This window comes from Gracilinanus agilis, chromosome 3 (genome assembly GCF_016433145.1).
Source record: "Gracilinanus agilis isolate LMUSP501 chromosome 3, AgileGrace, whole genome shotgun sequence".
NCBI classification, from domain to species: Eukaryota; Metazoa; Chordata; class Mammalia; order Didelphimorphia; family Didelphidae; genus Gracilinanus; species Gracilinanus agilis.
The window spans coordinates 217890023-217908957 of record NC_058132.1 but is presented as its reverse complement, the minus strand read 5'-3'; the positions used below and the strand labels follow the sequence as shown (position 1 = coordinate 217908957).

The 18935-nt window shown below is 36.2% G+C and overlaps 1 protein-coding gene across 1 annotated transcript in view; it reads right to left on the bottom strand.

Moving 5' to 3' along the window:
- DNAH7 (dynein axonemal heavy chain 7) overlaps positions 1 to 18935 on the bottom strand; it is a 371101-nt gene that overhangs the window by 150604 nt on the left and 201562 nt on the right. Inside the window, exons 26-29 of the mRNA XM_044669069.1 lie at positions 17827 to 18039; positions 7306 to 7404; positions 3851 to 4099; positions 1368 to 1517 (exon numbers count right to left, since the gene is read on the bottom strand). Coding sequence (XP_044525004.1) covers positions 1368 to 1517; positions 3851 to 4099; positions 7306 to 7404; positions 17827 to 18039 — 711 coding nt within the window. The remainder of the gene's footprint in view (positions 1 to 1367; positions 1518 to 3850; positions 4100 to 7305; positions 7405 to 17826; positions 18040 to 18935) is intronic.

The following is an 18935-nucleotide window of genomic DNA, read 5'->3' as shown; positions in this document are numbered from 1 at the left end:
TCTCTGATATCCCCAGCTTAAAGCCAGTCAGTTAAACAGCATTTATTAATTGTTTACCATGTTCTTGGCATTATCCTAAGTACTGAGGATACAAAGAAAAGCAAAATAACAAAACAAAACAAAAAACAAAAAGCCCACTGCCCTTGTCCTCAAGAAGCTCTCAGTTTAATGGGGTAGACTACATGTAAAAACCAGAAGAATAAATGGGAAGGTAATTTCAGAGGAAAAGGCACTAACATCTGGGAAGGACACCAAAAAGTCCCTATAATTGACCCATAGGAGCATTCAAGTACTTGATGAGTTCCTTTACCCCATTCTAACTTTGTTCCATTTAGGTTTTGATTGTTTTTAAAATCTTAAAATCCATGTTTTCCCTCCTAGATGCTTTTTCACAGGTACCCTTCTGATCACTTGTCTCATATCCACCTTTTACTTGCCACTTGAAACCCAGAACTGACATGTAAGGAAATCCAATCTTTAATCTTAGTCTCTTAAGAGTCCTAGATTAATGGGATATTAGAGACCCTTCCTGGTCTCCCAGGAAAAGAAGAGCCTGCCAGAGAGTTGGTGAGGAGAGAGGGGAAATGACTGAGAAAGATGTTTTGCTTTGCTCCTGGGAGGGGATTGCATTAATGAATGCTCCTATGGGTGAAGAAAAATATATTGTGAAGGGATATGGAGACATTGTTTTGAGTATGACCTTGAGAAAAACTATTTGTCCTACCAGTAGTCTCTCTTTTTTTTTTTTTGCAGAACTTTGTCCCTTGTGAATGGCATTAACCCACAGTTAACAGCAGGCACATACTTCTCTTCTCCCTGACTCCCATCCCCAAAGTTGGGAATTGGCAAATCTATAATTTTTTCTTCTCAGTGCTTTTCAAAGATTTGTGAATGAAACCTGAAATTATTATTATTAGAGTGTACCTAAAGAAAACTAAAGACAGAAGTGGTAGCAAACAGAAGTGAAGAGTAAAAAATAGGAATGCTATTATGGTACTTAATTGGGATCTGCTACTTGGATAGCACTTTTGGTCTTTGTTTCTTTTACCAAGGAAGAAGAGAATTGGAGTTACTAGGTTCCCTGTGCCTCTCTCTCCTCAGGCATTTTCTTTTCTTCTCTCTCTCTACAATTTCCCACTAAGTGTCCAATGTCAGGTCCTCTGACAGCATAAAAAGTACTCACAATGCCCATTCCCATGACCCATGCTAAGAAAAGCCAGGCTCTGTGACTGGCAATCTGTGGTAAATAAACAACACAAATTATACATGTACATTTTTTAAAATGATGAAAAACCATATAAGAAATGATATTAAAAACAACATCATGTCCTTAATTATAATTTGAAGGTAAAATATAGAATACTTACCTGTGAAGAAGCAAATGTTCTAAAGCTTACTGCTAGGATACCATCTGACCATTCATGAGATACTAAGTCAAATTGTCCATATAGCTGACCCATAGTTATTGACTTGGGATTTATAACAGTAATTTGAACCTTGTTTTCTTCCATCAATCCCTTAATGTAAAAAAAAGGTTTATGTCACATATAAATCATATGAGTCCACCTCTCTACTGTATTTTCCTCAAAGCATGGAAAGTAGTCCACTGAGTGGGAGACGATGGTACAGAGGAAATGTATGAGAATTGACATTTATGGCTTGTACTATTTCTTCTATGGGAATATCAAATCTCAGAAAGGAGTCGAGAGAGTGACTTGCTTATGAGCCAGGGTTCATTCTAAGACAGCAACCTTCTGGTGGCTTAACAGGCTGGGCCTTAACTTTCTCTAGTCCCCCCCCCCCCAAGATTAACTGAGACCTGTGAAGGGATTCTTCCCTAAGTAGACATATCCCTTGGGTCAGTGGCAGCTGGCTCAGTTATGGAGCAGGACAAAAATGTCCAACATCAGGAACGAAGGACCATATGGCCAGATACTGTTGAGACAGCATTACTTAGGATGCTGAGTCCTACAATGAGCTGTCCTCCAAAAATGCACTTAGCCATATGCTCTGAAATAAAAATCTGCATGCTCAGTGGCATAAATAACCAGAAAAGAGTTGGTTTTCCCCATTCTAGCTTGGTTAAAATTACCAGCCAAGAAAATAAGATAAAATTTAATAAAAAGCAAATGTAAATTTCTACACTTGAATTTTTTGAAAAAACAGCTTTACAAGTATAGGATAAAAGAGAGGTATAGTTATTGAGTAGTTGTGTCTGACTCTTTGTGACCCCAATTAGGATTTTCTTGGCAAAGATACTGGAATGGTATGCCATTTCCTTTTCATGCACATTTTATAGATGAGAAAATTGAGGTAAGCAAGGTAAAGTGTCTTTCTCTAAGGTCACACAACTAGTAAGTATTTGAGGCCAGATTTGAATTCAGGAATCTAGCTACCCTAATTCCAATTTCAAACAATTCAAATGGAAATGATCCAATAAAGTGTACATGGAACTACAAATATGAGTGAATGGTATGACATGACAGCTAAAAATACTAATGTCTTCTGGTAGATTCCTCTTATCTGCCCACCCCAGACCAACCACTTAAGACTTGTCAGGGTCCAAAAATCTTTTTATGGTATCAAGTTAGGCACACATACAGAAAAACAAGATATTCAGAGATTAAGTTCTAAAAACATATTAGCAACTATCCTTCCTTCCTTCCTTCCTTTCTTCCTTCCTTCCTTCCTTCCTTCCTTCCTTCCTTCCTTCCTTCCTTCCTTCCTTTCTTTCCCTTAAATTCTGTCTTATAATCATTACCATGACTTGGTTCCAAAACAGAAGAGGGATAAGGATTAGACAATGAGGGTTAAGTGACTTGCCCAGGGTCATACAATTAGAAAGTGTCTAAGGCTAGATTTGCTCCAGACCTGGATTTCAATCCAATGAACCTGCTAGCTATTTTCTTCCCTCTCACCCCCCTGTTTCTTCTTTTTCCCAATTTAATTTTAATCACCCAGTCCACAGCACCACACTTTCTTCCTATTTCAATAACTTGGAAAAGTGGAAGCTTTCCATTTTTCAAATGCTCTTCCAGTATTTGGCCTTCTCCTTTGCTATATTAAATTTTTATTTCCTTATCAATCGATAACTATGATATTGGTCCCCTTCTTTGGCAGAAGGGCATCCATAAGTTATAAATATCCAGATACCACAAATCCTCAGAAATCTTTGTCACCTATCTGATACTGTTTGAGTCAACAAGTAGATGGGACTTGAAAAAAGGGTTTTGTTTCTCCATGAACAGCTTATATTTAACTCCCAGTGCTTGGTATCTAATAAGCACTTAAGACTCCATTTCTTCATGGGGGGGGGGGTGGAGCTAAATGGCACAATGAATAGAATGCCAAAGGCATCAGGAAGGCCCGAGTTCAAATATAGCTTCAGATACTTATTAGCTGTGTAATCCTGGGCAAGTCACTTAATACTATTTGCCTCAGTTTCCTCATCTGTAACATGAGCAAGAGAAGGAAATGGCAAACCACTCCTATATCTTTGAAATTCCAAGGGGTCAAGAAGATTTGGATTCTACTAAATGACCAGGCAATAACAATTATTCATTTGATCCTTGTATGTGCATCTAGAATCAACCTTGGATTTGTGTGTCTTATATCTCTAAACTACTTTATAAATTCTTAGAAGGTAATGTGTCTAATACACATAACAGAGGCTAAATTAACATATGCTGAAGAAATGAAATACTGATTGAAGGAATGAGGGATTCACCCAAAATATTGCAATGCCATCTTTGTTTTGCTAATACAATGTTTATATTACAAAACATTTGCTTCATGTTAACCTATGTCAAAAATCCTTTGGTGAGCTATATTTAGCTTATATAGTACTTACCTTTTCACAAATATCATTCAAGGCACCAGCTAAAACTCGATATGAACTTGTCTTTCCTCCAAAGGGCTCTCCAACAATCATAAAACCATGGCGTACAATCATCATTTCGAATACTTGTAGGATCTTCTCAGAAAAGAATTTGGTCATTTGTAAATTCATTGTATCACAATTATCTTTAATAGCTGCCAATAAATCATTGTAATCTGGTTTAGGCAACTTTACTCCAGGAAACAAATCTGAAGTAATTCCCTGTCAAAGGAACAGTTCAATGTATACATTTATTATATTTTGTTATACACAAAGATACTAAAATTTTGCTAGTGCTAATATCTAATATAAATATAAATTTTAAATCAATGCAATATGAAAGTATTTTGACAACAGAACAAGTATTTATATGTTATACAAATGTATTTACAAACATTTAAATGCATACGTGAACACAAATGAATATGTGAAAATATTCTAGGTGTACTTCTTTGAAAACTCTACAATAAAGAGTCTCCCTTCAGCAGCCTCCAAGCAAGAGTCTTCCTTAAGCTTGAAGAGAGAAGATGGATGATGCAACCCCACTTTAGGTTACTGAAGGAAAAGATTGTGAGAAGAAAGACATGAGAAGAGCAGGTAATCTCCATCATGTCCCTGTCCCAAGCTTGCTACACTAGACACTTTGGGGAACTTCCCCTTAGGTGGTTTCAAGACTCCTTCTTGGTTGAGCTATCTTGCTCCCAATAGGAGTGTTCCTTTATTCTATGTCGTGTAGTTTATATTATCATATATATTATATATGTATACATATATGTGTTACACACGTATATCTTCTCTTTTGCTATGATATGGATAAGTGTATTTCTTTGCTATTCTCTGTGTTTATTCTCGAACTTGTATTAGGTAGGCAATGGTCAACCTTCCTCCCAAAATGAGAAAGCAATAAAAAGTTAGGTGGAACTTGATTACATCTATTAGATAAAGAATACTTAAGTGAGAAGAAAGATACACTCCTAGCCCAGGATCCCTCTCTGAGGAGAATAGAGTAGTGGCTTCTAGACCCCATTTTCTCTTAAGGGGAAAAAGAGGCTAGAAATGTCTTTTCTGCCTCCTTTCAAGTCTAATGAGACTTGACACAGGTAGACCCCACTACATGGAAGGGGGACCCTTTACTCTAGTCCTTTCCTTACATTAGTAATTTTATATTTATTGTGGCAATAGCAATATTCCCCTCTTCCCCCCTAATGAAAACTGTTCTTTTTAATAATGGAAAATTAAGATCTTGAAGAATATAAGCATAAATATAATAATAATATAAATATAAAGCTAATCTTTCTTGGATATAAAAGGGTGGGAGAAAGCCTTTTTTCTTTTTGCATTCTCCAAATTGCTTGGTCTTCTCCCTTGTTGGAATCAGGCTACTCAGACTCATGGGTCATCCCTGGGGAAATCACTAGTCTTTGCATTTTTTTGAGAAGGCTGATTAAAAGTGTATGTGATGGTAGTGACAGAATGTGTGTAATATTCCCATTACCCAAGAACTAGCTTAGCTAGATTTTGAGAGAGGCTTATTATCAGACTGATAGAAGGGTGATGATTTTTCCTCTACAATAAATCTCAAAGATCATCTAGAATATACAGAAGGTTGCAATCTGCATCACTGGACTGTACCAATGAAATCAGATCCCTGAAGTATTGAGGATATAGGAGGGAACACAATGTTCTGTCTCATGGCTTGGTGCCTCTGGGGTTTGGAATATGCAATAGACACAAGTAGTTGAGCCCTAAGTCCACTGAAAAACGCAGTGGTTGCAAAGCCAGCTATATAATAAATGAAGAAAAGTTCCCTTGCTACTGGTTTTTAAATGTGGTTTTAAGGAGAAGCTATTGGTCTGGTCTATCTCACAATGGAAGTGCTCTCCCAGCCTCAGATATTTCCTTAGTCCCTTGAAAAATATTCTTTGGATAACTCTAGACATAGAGAGCTGAGACTAGATCAGGCAGTAGCATGAGGCAAAAGTCTAAGATGAGGTAGACTAGAGACAAAAGTCAAAGAGATTGAGGAGAGTGAAGAATATGGAGGACAAGAGGTTCAAAGAGAGGAGGGATTTATGAGGAAACATTGATCCAGATACTAAACTTACTGGGGAGCAGAAAGAATGACTTGGAATTTTACAGGGAGGAACAGAAAGGAATAAGCATTTATTTAGCTCATACTTTGTGCCAGCCATTATGCTAAACATTTTATGAATATTGTCACATTATATCATCACAATAGGTCTGTGAAGTAGTTGCTAAATTATTATTCATATTTAACAGATGGGGAAACTGAGGCAGACAGGTGAAGTGACTTGTCCAGGATCATATAGCTAGTAAGTGTTTGAGGCTGGTTTGAACTCAGGTCTTCTTGACTACAGGCTTAGTGCTCTTTCCACTGTTGTCAAAATCTAAACAGGAAAGCACTAACTTTAAGGGAAGGGAGGAAGTTGTTGGGAAAGGATTTGCTAGGAGGCAATTAATTAGGTGGTAGAGTCAATAGAATGTTGAGAAGGAAACATCTCCTAGTCAACATCAGATGTCAATTCCTGGGCAAAGGCCTAGAGACCTTGTTCTAACTTTACCTCTGCCTACATATAGAACCTAAAATATACATAGCTGGGAAATATTGTGGAATACCTATTTTGCATGAATTTCTCTCTTTCCTTAATTCTTCCTACTGAAATATGAAGATGAGAAAAAGTAACATTTTAAAAACTTTTACTATTCAGACATCTTTAGTCAATTTTTCCAGATATGTTCCTGAAAAACATCAAGATTCTTAAACCAAATTTTATTTTACACATTCCTATAAATTCCATTACTTTTATCTACGGAAACAAAAACAATTTAAACTTTCATTTTAGGATAATTTTCCTTAGTGTTAAACTGTAGCCGAATATCTTAAAGGGTTTTTTGTTTGTTTTTAAATAAAAACCCTTACCTTCTGCCTTGGAGCCAATACTGTATATTGGCTCCAAGGCAGGAGAGTGGCAAGGGCCAGGCAATGGAGGTCAAGTGACTTGCCCAGGGTCACACAGCTGGGAAGTGTCTGAGGCCAGATTTGAACCTAGGACCTCCTGTCTCTAGGCCTGGCTCTCAATCCACTGAGCTACCCAGCTCCCCCATTAAAGTTGTTTTTTTTTTTTTATCTTCAATATAAACATTGTCAAAACTCTGTACCAAAGACTGGAAAATCAAATTATTAAATTCATAAATGACCTGAATTGTTGACTTCCATCTAACTCAATATAGTTAGTCATGCATACAAGAAAGGAAAGAGAATACTATTTTGGTCTAAGTGGTTTTATAGAGCAAATACTATTTTTGTTCATTTTGTAAAATATCTAACATAGATTTTGACATATTGAGGTGTTGAAAAGTATAATATTATAAGAATTTTGATGCATTATATAAATTAATGCTCTTACCTCAAAAAGTGGTAGATCATGGGACAAAAATTTTGGCAGGTTCACATCTATGATGGATCTAAACAGCAAAATTTCTTCATTTTCATTTGGATATTTTAGCTAAAAATGAATTCATTATTTTTTATTGATCAAATTACTTTATAATACTTTTTAATAAGAACAAATTGGGAAATAAATGTAAAAAATTTAATCTTTAAGTATATCTTATTTACTTTTGGACCAATTGACACAATTACTACATATTTCCTATGTAGACATCTATAACTCAGTACAGAAGAGATTTATATAATATTTTTATTTTACTTCAGTTATCTTTATCTTTTTTATTCCAAACCCCTGATTTTATTGGTGAAAGGAACTTCCTGTGTAAAAACTCTCTCTGAGACAATTGACCACCTTAGCCATAACTTGTAGCTTTGAAAGAGTTGTCTTGGGCACCGAAAGTGTATGTTACTTGTCCAGTTGCATAGCTACTCTTTGTCAAAGGCAAGGCTTGAACCCAGGTCTTTGTATCTTGAAAGCCAGCATTCTATCTACTACACCTTTCTGCCTCTCATCTGATTGTATGTTAGTCCTAATTCCCAGCAATTAAAAATATAAATTTGTATGAATTTGAATCCAGAATCCTAAATTCAGACTTTTTAAACCAATTATTGAAGGTATTTCAATTGCCCTTAAAGCTATCAACTTACTAAATGATCAGTGGAAATAAAAGAATTCCACCCATCCATTTTTACCAATACTTTTCCATACTCTCTGGAATATAAATATAAATATGGCTAAGGCTGTTATCATTTTAGAAAGGTGCTAGTCTTAAACAGGTGGCTGATGAATATATAACATAGCTTTGGTGCTGCCATCCAACTCTTTGTACTCCAAAAATGACTGTGGATGACTCAATGTGCCTTACAAATACAGTCCAAATCTGAGCTGGCTAATAATAGGTTTCCAGTCCTGGCATAGTGCCTGGAATGAAGTAGGTTCATAACAGAGTGTTGAACTGAGCCAAAAAAAATTATAGAATCACCTTTCCTCTCCCATCACCCACTCTATTCCCATTTAATTTAAAACAACTTTTATTTTTAAAATGTCTGCTTGAAGGAAGAAGCACGAGGTGATAGAAAGCTTATAGTCTTTAGATTTTTATGAGTTCAGATTCCAGTGTTTCAAATTCCTCCCTTAAGGAAGCCATAATGCTGAGATCTCAGTTCTAAGACGTAATATTCCAGGTGTTGTCCCTTACTATCCTGGGCTACATTTTCCAGAATTCTAGAACTATCCAGTAGCTAATATCCTACTGGTGGGCATCCTGTTATAGTTTTCTGCCTCTTGTTGGTCAAATTCTTCATTCTAAAAGTCTCGTTTTGCTTGGTACCCAGTAGCCTTGACTCCTCTCTTCTACAGCCTTAAGATCTCTCCATGGCAAACCTTGTTCTGCCTATTAGACCGTCATAGTCTCAAACTGTCTGCTTGGCAAAGGATAATAAATTAAGGTTATGCAAAAAACTTGTTTTTATTGGTGCTATTTCATACAATTATCTCTATGCACATTTTTCTTATTTTCCCATAATTTATGACAGAAGCCTAGGCTTTTAAAAATACCAACAAATGCATGTTATGCTTAGAAAGCACTTGGTAATTATAACTCTGATTTTGACAAAAAATGATAGTTCTTATTTATTGCTAAATGTTTGGCTCAATATATGTGATAGAACAGGTTATGCTCTGAATTATAATTCATTTCATCAAACTATAATTGTCAAGACAAATAAATCCAAATAATTTCTTCTAGTTATTGTTTACTGGAAACAAACAGAATGCAAGGCTTCCAGTTGTGATAGACTAATAAAAAGCAGGTGTTTACCACTAAATGCCCCAATTCTTTTTTTTTAAATGCTTACCTTCCGTCTTAGAATCAATACTGTATATTGGTTTTTAGGCAGAAGAGTGGTAAGGGTTGGGCAATGGGAGTTAAGTGACTTGCCCAGGGTCACACAGCTAGGAAGTATTTGAGTTCAGACTTTAACCCAGGACATCCCATCTCTAGGCCTGGCTCTCTATCCACTGAGCCATCCAGCTGCCCCCCCTAAATGCCAAAATTCTTAAGAATTTGATTACCTAAGATAAAAGTAAGTGTAATTTCTTTTATTTATCATTTAATAGCTGACATACATTGAAACTGTGCCTGGAGAGGGCAGCTGGATTGCTCAGTGGATAGAGAGGTCCAGAGGACAAGAGTTCCAGGGTTCAAGGCTGGCCTCAGACTCTTCCTAGCTGTGTGACCCTAGGCAAGTCACTTAACCCCTACTGCCTACCCCTTATCACTCTTTTGCCTTAGAATCAATACATAGTACTGTAAAAAAAAGAAGAAATCATGCCTGGAGTCACTTATAATTGATAGAATGATCAAGTCAGTGAATTTTGTAGCTACTGTGCTTTATTCTTTTTTTTTTTTTTTTTACAAGTAACCATTTAAGATATAATTACATCATCACACAAAAGGCTTTCAAGTCAAGGGGAAATCATTTAAAACCAATTATACCTCGTCTTTTTAATTATGATTAATTTCTTTGGTCAATGTAACCCAAACAAAAGTTATATGAACTCCAGTCCCACATTTCCGACTGCCCGCTCACCTCTCCTGCCTGGATAACTACACTGGCATGTTAAAACCACCATCTTCAAGACCAAACTCATCTTCTCTTCAACCAACTAACTGCTCCTCCCGATTCTGTTGTCTTAATGGTACATTGTCCTCGGTTAGCAGGCTTGGTCCCTATACTACATCTTTCTGTGCTCTCTGTTGTTCAACCTTTTCATCCAACCTTTCTGTCCAACCTTTCCATCCTGTAGATTTCACTCTGAAATATCTTCCAATTCATCCATCCTTTCCATTTTCACATCACACACTATTCTGGTATTATTATCAGCCGAGGTATAATGGTTTAGACTAATAAATGATCTTCCAGACATGTCTCCTCCCAGCTCTCCAAATATCTGTAGTTTCCAATTTAATCTTAACGAGGAATGCTTTTGAGAATCCTCCTGCTCAAAAAGTGCTCAATAGTTTTTTGTTCAATAGCTCTTTTTTTAACATTTATTAATATTCATTTTTAACATGATTACATGATTCATGCTCCTACTTTTGCCTTCACCCCCCCCCGTATCCCCCCACCCATGGCCAATGCACATTTCCACTGGTTTTAACATGTATCATTGATCAAGACCTATTTCCAAATTGTTGATAGTTGCATTGGTGTGGTAGTTTTGAGTCTACATCCCCAGTCATGTCCACCTTAACCCATGCGTTCAAGCAGATGTTTTTCTTATATGTTTCCTCTCCTTCCTCTGAATGTGGGTAGCGTTCTTTACCATAAATCCCTCAGAGCTGTCATATGAAATTGCACTGTTGCTGGTACAGAAGTCCATTACATTTGATTTTACCATAGTATATCCGTCTCTGTGTACAATGTTCTTCTTGCTCTGCTCCTTTCGATCTGCATCAGTTCCTGGAGGTCATTCCAGTTCACCTGGAACTCCTCCAGTTTATTATTCATTTGAGCACAATAGTATTCCATCACCCGCATATACCACAGTTTGTTCAGCCATTCCCCAATTGAAGGACATACCATCCTTTTCCAGTTCTTTGCCACCACGAAAAGTGCAGCTATAAATATTTTCGTACAAGTCTGTTTATCTATGATCTTTTTGGGGTACAAACCCAACAATGGTATTGCTGGATCAAAGGGCAGACATTCTTTTATAGCCCTTTGAGCATAGCTCCAAATTGCCATCCAGAATGGTTGGATCAGTTCACAACTCCACCAGCAATGCATTAATGTCCCAATTTTGCCACATCCCCTCCAGCATTCATTACTCTCTCCTTCTTTCATTTTAGCCAATCTACTAGGTGTGAGGTGATACCTCAAAGTTGTTTTGATTTGCATTTCTCTAATTATTAGAGATTTAGAACACTTTCTCATGTGCTTATTGATACTTTTGATTTCTTTACCTGAAAATTGCCTATTCGTGTCTCTTGCCCATTTTTCAATTGGGGAATGGCTTGATTTTTTATCCAACTGATTTAACTCCTTGTATATTTAAGTAATTAGACCCCTGTCAGAGTTTTTTGTTATAAAGATTTTTTCCGAATTTGTTGTTTCCCTTCTGATTTTGACTACATTGTTTTTGTTTGTACAAAAGCTTTTTAGCTTAATATAATTAAAACAATTTAATTTACATTTTGTAATTTTCTCTAACTCTTGCTTGGTTTTAAAACCTTTCCTTTCCCAGAGATCTGACAGGTATACTATTTTGTGTTCACTTAACTTATTTATAGTTTCCCTCTTTATATTCAAGTCATTCACCCATTCTGAATTTATCTTGGTGTAGGGTGTGAGATGTTGATCTAAACCTAATCTCTCCCATATTGTTTTCCAAATTTCCCAGCAGTTTTTGTCAAATAGTGGATTCATGTCCCAAAAGTTGGGCTCTTTGGGTTTATCATACACTGTCTTGCTGATGTCATTAACCCCAAGTCTATTCCGTTGATCCTCCCTTTTGTCTCTTAGCCAGTACCATATTGTTTTGATGACTGCTGCTTTATAGTATAGTTTAATATCTGGTACTGCTAGCCCCCCCCTCCCCCTTCCTTCACATTTTTTTTCATTATTTCCCTTGATATTCTTGATCTTTTGTTATTCCAAATGAAATTTGTTATAGTTTTTCCTATTTCAGTAAAGAAGTTTTTTGGTAGTTTGATAGGTATGGCGCTAAATAGGTAAATTAATTTGGGTAGAATGGTCATTTTTATTATGTTAGCTCGTCCTACCCATGAGCAATTAATGGCTTTCCAATTGTTGAGATCCAGTTTTATTTATTTGGAAAGTGTTTTGTAGTTGTTTTCATATAATTGCTGTGTTTGTTTTGGTAGATAGATTCCCAAGTATTTTATATTGTCTAGGGTGATTTTAAATGGTGTTTCTCTTTCTACCTCTTGCTGTCGTAATGTGTTGAAAATATATAGAAATGCTGATGATTTATGTGCATTTATTTTGTATCCTGAAACTTTGCTAAAGTTTTTGATTACTTCTACAAGCTTCTTAGTTGATTCTCTAGGATTTTTTAAGTATACCATCATATCATCTGCAAAGAGTGATAGCTTAGTCTCCTCATTACCTATTTTGATACCTTCAATTTCTTTTTCTTCTCTAATTGCTACTGCTAGTGTTTCTAGTACTTTGTTGAATAATAGAGGTGATAATGGACATCCTTGTTTCACTCCTGATCTTATTGGGAAGGTTTCTAATTTATCCCCATTGCATATAATACTTGTTGATGGTTTTAGGTATATACTGTTTATTATTTTTAGGAAAGGTCCTTCTATTCCTATACTTTTCAGTGCTTTCAATAGGAATGGATGCTATATTTTGTCAAAGGCTTTTTCAGCATCTAATGAGATAATCATGTGATTTTTGTTTGTTAGACTGTTGATATGGTCAATTATGTGGATGGTTTTCTTAATGTTGAACCATCCTTGCATTCCTGGTATAAATCCCACCTGATCGTGGTGGATGATCTTCTTAATTACTTGCTGGAGTCTCTTTGCTAGTATTCTATTTAAGATTTTTGCACCTATGTTCATTAGGGAGATTGGTCTATAGTTTTCTTTCTCTGTTTTTGATCTACCTGGCTTTGGAATCAATACCATATTTGTGTCATAAAAGGAATTTGGTAGGACTCCTTCTTTGCTTATCCTATCAAATAATTTGTATAGTATTGGGATTAGTTGCTCTTTGAATGTCTGATAGAATTCACTTGTGAATCCATCAGGTCCTGGTGATTTTTTCTTAGGGAGTTCTTTGATGGCTTGTTCAATTTCTTTTTCTGATATGGGATTATTTAGGTATTCTATTTCTTCTGCTGTTAATCTAGGCAATTTATATTTTTGTAAATATTCATCCATATCTCTTAGACTGTTATATTTATTGCCATATAATTGGGTGAAATAGTTTTTAATGATTGCCTTAATTTCCTCTTCATTAGAAGTGAGGTCTCCCTTTTTATCTTTGATACTATCAATTTGGTTTTCTTCTTTCCTTTTTTTTTATTAGATTGACCAATACTTTGTCTATTTTATCTGTTTTTTCAAAATACCAGGTTCTAGTATTATTTATTAATTCAATAGTTCTTTTACTTTCGATTTTATTAATTTCTCCCTTGATTTTTAGTATTTCTAATTTAGTTTTTATCTGGGGATTTTTAATTTGCTCGCTTTCTAGTTTTTTGAGTTGCATGCCCAATTCATTAAGCTCTGCCCACCTTAATTTGTTAATATATGCACTCAAGGATATAAATTTCCCCCCTGAGTACTGCTTTGGCTGCATCCCACAGAGTTTGGTAGGATGTCTCATCATTGTCATTCTATTCAATGAAATTGTTGATTGTTTCTATGATTTCTTCTTTGACTAATTGGTTTTGGAGAATCATATTGTTTAATTTCCAATTGGTTTTTGATTTGCCTGTCCAGGTGCCCTTACAACTTATTATTTTTATTGCATTATGATCTGAGAAGGTTACATTTATTATTTCTGCTCTCCTGCATTTGTTTACAATGTTTCTATGCCCTATTACATGGTCAATCTTTGTGAATGTACCATGTGCAGCTGAGAAGAAGGTGTATTCCTTTTTGTCCCTATTTATTTATCACCACATATTATTTCTAGGACTTCATTCATCTCTCTTACCTCTTTCTTATTTATTTTTTGGTTTGATTTATCTAGATATGAAAGAGGAATATTTAGATCTCCCACTAGTATGGTTTTACTATCTATTTCCTTCTTGAGCTCTGCCAGTTTCTCCTTTATGAATTTGGATGCTATGCCACTTGGTGCATACATATTGAGCAGTGTTATTTCCTTATTGTTTATACTGCCTTTAATCAGGATGTAATGACCTTCCCTGTCTTTTTTAATCATATCTATTTTTACTTTGGCTTTGTCAGAAATCATAATAGCCACTCCTGCCTTCTTTTTCTCATTTGATGCCCAAAAGATTTTGCTCAAGCCCTTAACCTTAAACTTGTGTATGCCCACCTGCCTCATATGTGTTTCTTGTAGACAACATATGGTAGGATTTTGGTTTCTAATCCACTCTGCTATTTGCTTCCGTTTTATGAGCGAGTTCATCCCATTCGCATTGAGAGTTATAATTATCAGTTGTGCATTCACTGACATTTTTGTATCCTCCTCTAGTCCTACCCCTTCTTCTTACACTATTTTGTTTTAAACCAGTGGTTTGCTTTGAGCTGGTATCCCTTATCCCCTCCCTTGATTAACTTCTCTTTCCACCCCCCCCTTATTATTCCCCTCTTTTTATTTTTAAAGGCCTAATGAATTCCCTCCCCCTTCTTCTCCCCACCCTTTTTTGACCTCCCCACTCCTCTGCTCCCCTTGTTTTATCCCTTCTGACTTTCTTAGTAGGGTTAGATAGAATTTTATATCCCAATGGATAATATAGCTACTCTTCCCTCTCTGGGTTGATTACACTGAGAGTAACCTTTAAATATTACCTCTTAATGCTCTCTTCTTCTCCTTCTTATAATAGTATTTGTCCCCTCCCCTTCCCATGACCTCTTTGTGTGTAATAGAATATCCTATTTTTCTTATTCACTCAAGTTTCTCTTGGTGTCCCCTACTATTCACCCCCTTCTTTCCCACCCCCATGTCATCTTAGACCATTTAGTATTCTGTCCTCTCCCTATGAATTATTCTTCTGATTGCTATAATAGTGAATAGAGTTCACTACAGAGAATTATACATAGCATTTCTCCACATAGGAATACAGATAAGTAGATCTTATTGAAGCCCTTAAAGAGTAAAATTTAAAAAATTATGAGTTATCTTTCTTTCTACTCTGTTTCTTATTTACCTTTTCATGTTTCTCCTGATTTTTGTGTTTGGATATCAAACTTTCCATTCAGTCCTGGTCTTTTCTGTGCAAATACTTGGAAATCTTCAATTTTGTTCAATGCCCATACTTTGCCCTGGAAGTATATTGTCAGTTTCGATGGGTAGTTGAAACGTGGTTGAAGGCCCAGCTCTCTTGCCTTTCTGAATATCATATTCCAAGCCTTGTGGTCTTTTAGGTGGAGGCTGCCAGATCCTGTGTGATCCTGATTGGTGCTCCTTGATATTTGAATTGTCTCTTTCTGGCTTCTTGTAAGATTTTTTCTTTTACTTGGAAGCTCTTGAATTTGGCTATTACATTCCTTGAGGTTGTCTTTTCAGGGTCTAGAGTAGAGGGTGATTTATGGATCCTTTCAATGTCTATATTGCCCTCTTGTAGAACTTCAGGGCAATTTTGCTGAATAATTTCTTTTAGTATAGAGTCCAAGTTTCTATTAATTTCTGCTTTTTCAGGAAGACCAATGATTCTCAAATTGTCTATTCTAGACCGTTTTTCTTGGTCTGTCACTTTCTCATTGAGATATTTCATGTTTCCTTCTATTTTATCAGTCTTTTGACTTTGTTTTATTTGTTCTTGCTGTCTTGAGAGATCATTAGCTTCTAATTGCTCAATTCTAGCCTTTAGGGACTGGTTTTCCTTTTCAATCTGGTCATTTCTGGTGTTCAATTTGCTTATCAGTTCATTTGATTTCTGAGCCTCACTTTCCAATTGTGAAATTCTGCCTTTTAAACTGTTATTTTCTTGCCAGATCTCTTCCATCCTTCTCATCATCTCTGATTTGAACTCTTCAATAGCTTGTGACCAGTTTTCATTATTTTGGGAAGGTTTGGATATGATTACTTGTTTGTTCTCCTCTGTTGTCTGGATTTTCTCTGTGTAAAAGTTGTCGAGTGTTACAGAGTTCTTCTTGATAATCTTTCTCTTCTGGGGTTTCTGATTTTGGCTTGTCACTGTTGTTAGCCCAGCACCTTCTCAGCTTTATTCTCACACTCGGGGTCTGTCTGTGCTCTCTAGGCTCCCGAGGTCTCAGGTCTTGTTGTTCTTGGGGTGGAGCCTCCTGGTCATCCCTGGTCTGCCCCTCTGCCCAAGGCTCCTTCAGAAGTCTCAGGGGCTGCTTCCACAGCCGTGCTCCCATCTGCACAGGATCCCTCCTCGAGGTCCAAGTCTGCGCTGGAGATCCTTGTCCATGCCTAGGGCAATGCCTTCACCTGCACAGGAGCTCAGGAAAGTCCATGTGAGTTCTTTGGCCTCTTGGGGTCCTAAGTCTTGCTGCTCTCAGGAACAAGCCCTGGAGCTGCCAGTGACTTAATGGGTGCCCCAAACCTGCTTTAACTCTTGTGCTCTGGCCTTGGCATTGTACGTGGTGTGGGGGGTGGGGGAGGGGCTTCTTCCTCTCGCGTTTTAGTGAGAGCTGTTTCACCCCTTTATAGCGTGGAAATGCCCCTATTCCACGTACCTTCAATGGTGCACCCTGTTGTGGGGTCCCTTCATTCGTCTGGATTCATTTTTATGTCCCCTTGAGGAGTCCTGTGTGCTTTGGTTAGGAGAGATTAAGCAGCCGCTCCTTACTCTGCTGCCATCTTAACCAGAAGTCTGTTCAATAGCTTTTTAAATTAAGTCCAAAAGTATTAGCTTGGCATTCAAGGACTTCACAATCTAAACCTGATCATTCTTTCTTGACTTATACCCCACTACTTGCTTAGGCATTAAGTCTCTTAGCTTAATAGAACTATTTGATGGTCCCTAAACATAGGCTGTGCTTTACCAGTTCCTTGATTTGCTCCTATTGTTCAGACTGGGATGCAATGCTCTTCCCTGACCTCCATCTCCATTTGTGGAAATCCTGTCTCCTTGATTCCATACATCCACTTTCTTGGCCTCCACTGCATCTCTTCGCGCCTCTTCTGCCTTGGATTTTAGCTATTTGTGTACTTGTTTTACTTTCAAGGTTTTCATTTCCTAACCAAACTCCTACTAGACTACAAGAACCACAATGTCAGGCAACACAGATCTAAAAAGTCCCCCAAATAATACCTCACACACAGGAACAAAAAAAATGAAAATATATACTCTGTAAAGATAAGTCAACTGCTAATTACATTTCCATGAATATATAATTAGCAAGCTGACTAGAATGGTATATATCCATTAATTATTAAAAGTTCCCAATTAAAACGAAATATGTACACATGAATATTGAAAGGCCTCAAAATACATACTTTGCTTTTTTGGTACATATCCATAAATTTTGAATAAAATTAAAGGACATAAGTAATCAATGTTATTTATATTTATATGTTTTACATAGTAAGAATACTACAAGCAAGTTTTTCAATTGTTATGCTGCTGATACCATCTATAATGTAAACGAAAACCTGAATGTTTCCATGTAATGCAGAAACATCTTGTCAATTTATTGAAAAAAAGTCCAATTGATTAAATTTTTCAGGTATTTGAAATGACTAGCAAATTGATTTTCTGATGACACAGCTTTCATAGTGGTGTGATTAAGTAGCGTAATAACGATATGCAAGAAGCATTTGGGTCTCGTACCTTCAGATTACCAGCAGCAGTAAGCACTGACTTCACCGCTCTCATTCCATAGTCATAATGGTGTTGAGATGACAATTGCTCTGAACACAAACGATAAGTAGCTACAATTTTCACTGATAGGGGTCGAGCAGTAACAAAACCACAGGAATAAAGGACGATTTCTGCAATCATGGCATAGTCAGGCACCATCATTGCTACTGTTCTAAAGAGAGCCTGTTAGAGAAAGTAATCATATATTTTAAAATGGGTAATCAGAAAAGTAATTCTCTTTCATTTTTCTCATTTTAATGAAATTCTTTGCATATTTTTTGCAATAGTTATCAATTTACATTAAAGTCTTTTCAGTCAATATAGTGACAACTTTAAAAACAGAAATGAAAAAAAATTCTTTCATGTTAGTGTAATAAGAAATGGCTTTATTTTTTCTTTCTTTTTTTTAACCCTTACCTTCTTAGAATCAATACTGTGTATTGGTTATAAGGTAGAAAAGTGGTAACAGCTAGGCAGTGGTGGTGGTGGTGGGGTTCAAATGACTTGCACAGAATCATACAGCTAGAAAGTATCTGAGGTCAGATTTAAACCCAGGCTCTCTTCTCTGGGCCTGGCTTTCAATCCACTGAGCTAGCTGGCTATTCTTGGTTTCATTTTTTCCTTAAAAGTCATACATTTTATAAATGTCAATGTCTAGGCTTTTATTTTTTTTATCATGACTTGTAGGTAGTCCAATAATTCTTAAATTGTCTCTTCTGGATCTATTTTCCAGGTCATTTGTTTTTTCAATGAGGAATTTCATATTTTCTTCTAGTTTTCATTCTTTTTATTTTGTTTTGGTTTATTGATGTCTCATGAAGTCATTAGTTTCTATTTGCACAATCTAATTTTTTAAATGAATTTCTTCCATGAGCTTTTGATCCTCCCTCTTTTCCATTTAGTCCATTCTACTTTTTCATGAAGCTCTTTTCTTCATCGAATTTTTGTGCCTCTTTTTCCAGTTGACCAATTTTGCTTTTTAAGCTATTTTCTTCTTATATTACTTTCACTTCTTTTCCCCATTTTTCGTCAACCTGTTTTTTTTATTTTATTTTTTAATTCCTTTTTGTGTTCTTTCA